This window comes from Colobus angolensis, unplaced genomic scaffold (genome assembly GCF_000951035.1).
Source record: "Colobus angolensis palliatus isolate OR3802 unplaced genomic scaffold, Cang.pa_1.0 Scaffold96, whole genome shotgun sequence".
Classification (NCBI taxonomy): Eukaryota; Metazoa; Chordata; class Mammalia; order Primates; family Cercopithecidae; genus Colobus; species Colobus angolensis.
In genome coordinates, this window is record NW_012123598.1 from 3,321,038 (window position 1) to 3,325,489 (window position 4,452).

Here is a 4,452-nt window from a genome sequence, read left to right on the forward strand (position 1 = left end):
TAAAACTAAATATAGCCTTACCATGTAATCCAGCAATTACATTCCTTGGTATTTACCCAAAGGAACTGAAAAGGTATGGTCACATAAAACATACATATGGATCTTTACGATAGCTTTATTCATAAGTGCCCAAACTTGGAAGCAACCGAGATGCCCTGCAGTAAGTGAGTGGATTAACTATGCGTCCAGACAATGGAATATTATCCTGTGCTAAGAAGATTTGAGTTCTCAAGTCATGAAAAGACGTGGAGGAGAGCTAAATGTATATCATTACATGAAAGAAGTCAGTCCAAATAGGGAATTCACTGTCTGTTTCCAACTATGTGACATTCTGGAAAAGGTAAAACTATAGAAAGAGTGAAAAGTTCATTGGTTGCCAGAATAAAAGGCTTGGATAAGAGGAAATCATCCCAGTGGAAATGGAGAAATGCAGGAACAAATGAAGAGCAACAGAAGAAGCTAAATATTTGGGTGAAGACAGGAATTTTCAATGATGATTTCATCATGAATGAATTAAGGAAACATTCATGCATGCTCATTCCGTATTTGATGACATTGCAAACATTGTTTTGAAAACTGTACTTTGCACTAAAATTAAAAAAGAGGCTGAGGACAGTGGCTCATGCCTGTAATCCCAGCACTTTGGGAGGCTGAGGGGGACAGATCACCTGAGGGCAGGAGTTCAAGACCAGCCTGGTCAACATGGCGAAACCCCATCTCTACTAAACATACAACAATTAGCTGCTTGTGGGGTCACACGCCTGTAATCCCAGCTACTCGGATGGCTGAGGCAGGAGGATCGCTGGAGCCCAGGAAGTGGAGGCTGCAATGAGCTGAGATTGCGCCATTGCACTCCAGCCTTGGTGACGGAGAGAGACCTATCTTAAATAAATAAAAATGTTAAACGACAGCATATATATATACATGCACACACACACGTGTATATACACACACGCATATATATGTATATGCACACATGTCCATATACACACATATATGTCCATACACACACGTGTATACATATAGATGTCAATATACACATCTTTGTGTATATACACATATATGTATATACACACACGTATATATATGTGTACACACACGTATATACACACATACATACATATGCATATATACACATATATGCATATATACACACATATATATATGCACACACATACACACCAAATAGATACATCGATGAGAGAACACTATATTTACAAAAGTGCAAGGGAAATTTGAACATGAGACTTCAGATGCTGATTACGGTAGCTGAGGTAGGAGGGGAAACAGGATGGAGTATGTGCTACAGAAATAGTCATGCTTTATCAATTCTCTGGTTTTCCTGGAGCATGTTGACTTAACGTTGATGTTTTTTATGTGTTCTGTAAAAAAAAATTTCTTTAAATTGGCCCTTGGAAATTTACCAGTGGTGTGTTGGTAAAGGCTTGACCATCAGCTCCCTGAAAAAAAAAGCAAAAGGAAAAACAGAAAACAACCCTGAGGCATAGCATTTGCCGATTTCTCTGGTGTAGATACACCACGGCTTTGACATGAGTTTCACATTTGGTAAAACCAAATTGCGCCTACTTTGAACAGAAGGATTGGGACGGAGATATGGTTCCTGTCAGACACTAATTAGGGAGCAAGGCTTGCCTCATATTGCCTTGGCTCTCATGCAAGAAAAAAAAAAAAAAGTAAAATTTGTGAATTTGTGTTGCTTCCTCAGCACCATCCTGGGTAAAATTGGAGATGTATACAGGGCAGGGAGAAGCTGTTTATTTCCGTACCTGCGGTTGGACCTTGTTAAAGATTAGAGCTGTGATGCTAGCCCCTGGCCGACCACATCCTGTGCATTTTCCAGTTTTGCTCAGTTCCTGACTCTGGTATAGCAGAAGCATTTTCACATCTATGACACCCGCTATGTCTTGGTAAACCCCAGCAGGGAAGGGAGGACAAGGTTAAAATACTGTTCCGAGGACCTGGTCTCTCCACAGCGCAGGCTGGAGGTGGGAGCCTGTGGAAAGCCAGGTTCATCCACCGTGGGAACCCAGGCCAGGCTGCCACGGCTAATATTCAGGACAAAGCCAGGGGCAGGGTGGGAATCCTATGGAGATGAGCATCGTCTTGAGGTCTTCCTTCCAGGGCTCCATCTGGGCCAGAAGATGGCGAGAGACATGGGTGAGTCCCTGCTACCACCTCACCCTCAGGTTGCTTTTTTGGCTGAACAAGAAGGCTTCTCCCAGGCAGGAAGGGTGGGGCACAGAGACGTGAGCCAATGTGGATGACCTGGGGAGGGCTTTGCAGTTGAATCTCCTGAAAACGGCAAGAAGTGCAGACCTCCGGGCGATCTAGACTCAGATTCTCTAGACACTTCCCTTTGGCTGAGCCAAGCCAGGGTTGCTCAGGAACTGGGGTCCTTGAGATTGGATCGATTGGAAGGAAAGACACAGGATTGCAATGTGCCGAACTCTGTGAGGACCAGGTTTAGCCTGAGTTCCCCAGTCTGTCCACGAGGTCCAAGCCTGAGATCACTACGGCAACCACACGTCAGGAGGAAGACTGGTCAGCACCGCAGTGACCGTGCTGGAATAGTTTTGAAATATTTGAACTATTCTCATGCAAACTCTTCTTTCAATGACATTTCATGTTGTATCTTACGTCATTTTATTTATGCAGATGTCTTTCCAGTTGGCATTTAATTGGTGTTTAATTTGGTTTAAGTTGCTAATATTGTGTATGTATCTGAGTCTAGTGTGAGAATCATTACTCCATGCCTGTACATCCCACACCAAGTAACATTTTTGAGTGAGGACGCTGTGCTGTGCTGAGTCTGTGGCATGCCTTGGACATAAGCATATGGCTTGCCTTCTCCAGCTTGGAGGAAGTCTTAGAGGAATGCAAAGGTAGAGGGGCCCTCTGAGAATATGGAGCAACCACAGCTCTGTATCACCCCTCTTCTGGAAAAACCCAGAATAACCACCCATGTTTTCTGTGACCTTAGATTGTGGAGGAACCGACAGATGTCGATTCTGCCAGCCACTCCTTCCCTAGTGGGCACCACACCGTTGCCCCCCATCCTTCCTGGGCACCTGGTATTCAGATGCTAGGGGAATATTAATCAGGGTCCAACTAGGAAAACAGAAACCCTTCTCCGCAGTTAACAGAGAGGGAAGTAAAGGCAGGATGGTGCCCCTGCATTGGATCCCGGCACAGGCAAAGAACATTAGTGGAAAGGTGATGAAATCCAAATAAAACTTGTCATTTAATTACTGTAGCAGTGTTAATGTTTTTCTTTCTGGCAGATGTGCTGGGGTTGTGTAAAGCATGAACATTAGAGGGATCTGAATGAAGGGCATATGGGAACTCTCTGTGTCTCTGCAACTCTTCTGCAAATTTAAATTTATTCCCAGGTAAGAAGTGTGTTTAAAAAATGAATTAGTCGGCCGGGCGCGGTGGCTCACGCCTGTAATCTCAGTACTTTGGGAGGCCAAGGCGGGTGGATCACGAGGTCAGGAGATCGAGACCATCCTGGCTAACACGATGAAATCCCGTCTCTACTAAAAATACAAAAAATTAGCCGGGCGTGGTGGCGGGCGCCTGTAGTCCCAGCTACTCGGGAGGCTGAGGCAGGAGAATGGCGTCAACCTGGGAGGCGGGAGGTTGCAATGTGCAGAGATCGTGCCACTGTACTCCAGCCTGGGCAACAGAGCGAGACTCCGTTAAAAAAAAAAAAGAAAGAAGAAATTTCTTTCCCCAGATACCCTGGCGTGGTATCTCTAGGGCATGGACGCAATGCAGCCATGTTGTTTGCTAAGGCGTAACAAGGGTGGCCATTGCCCTAGTTCCCAGTAAGATCCTCGTTTCCAGCTGAGACCTTGTCAGCCTGGACTTCACTTGTTCACATCACTATCAGCATCTTGGTCACAACCATGTTATCAGTCTCCAAGACGTTTCAAACATTCCCTTCTCTTCCTGTCTTCCTCTGGGCCCTCCAAATAACATGAGGTCTATTCCGTTAACAAATTTCAAGTGAACAAGACATTATTATTGAAGATTGATAGGTCATATGTTGTGCAGCAGATCTCTAGGTCCTGTTTGCTAATAACTGCCCATTTCCCCCTCCTCCCAGACCCCGTGACCACCATTCTCTGCTGTGATGTCGTGACTCTGGTGACTTTGCAGACCTCCTGTGACATCATGCAGTATTTTGTCTCTGCATCTGCATTGCTTGGTGTGATATCCTCAGGGTTTGTCTGTGTTGTCGCCTGTGGCAGAATTTTCTTCCTTAAGGCCGCATAGTATTCCCCTGCGTGTGTGTACCACATTTTCTATATCCATTCATCTGTCAATGGACATTTAGATGATTTTCACGTCTTAGCTATTGTGAATAGTGCTGCAGTGATCAGGGGAGTTCAGACAGCTCTTTGCATACTGATTTTTTTTTTTTTTTTT

At 44.7% G+C, this 4,452-nt stretch overlaps 1 protein-coding gene across 1 annotated transcript in view; it reads left to right on the top strand.

Annotated features, from left to right (window-relative positions):
- Nucleotides 1-1,759: 1,759 nt before the first annotated feature.
- Nucleotides 1,760-4,452, top strand: part of LAIR1 (leukocyte-associated immunoglobulin-like receptor 1) — a 20,728-nt gene continuing 18,035 nt past the window's right edge. Inside the window, exon 1 of the mRNA XM_011932597.1 lies at nt 1,760-2,178. Within this exon, the coding sequence (XP_011787987.1) occupies nt 2,163-2,178 (16 nt within the window). The 5' untranslated portion in view covers nt 1,760-2,162. The remainder of the gene's footprint in view (nt 2,179-4,452) is intronic.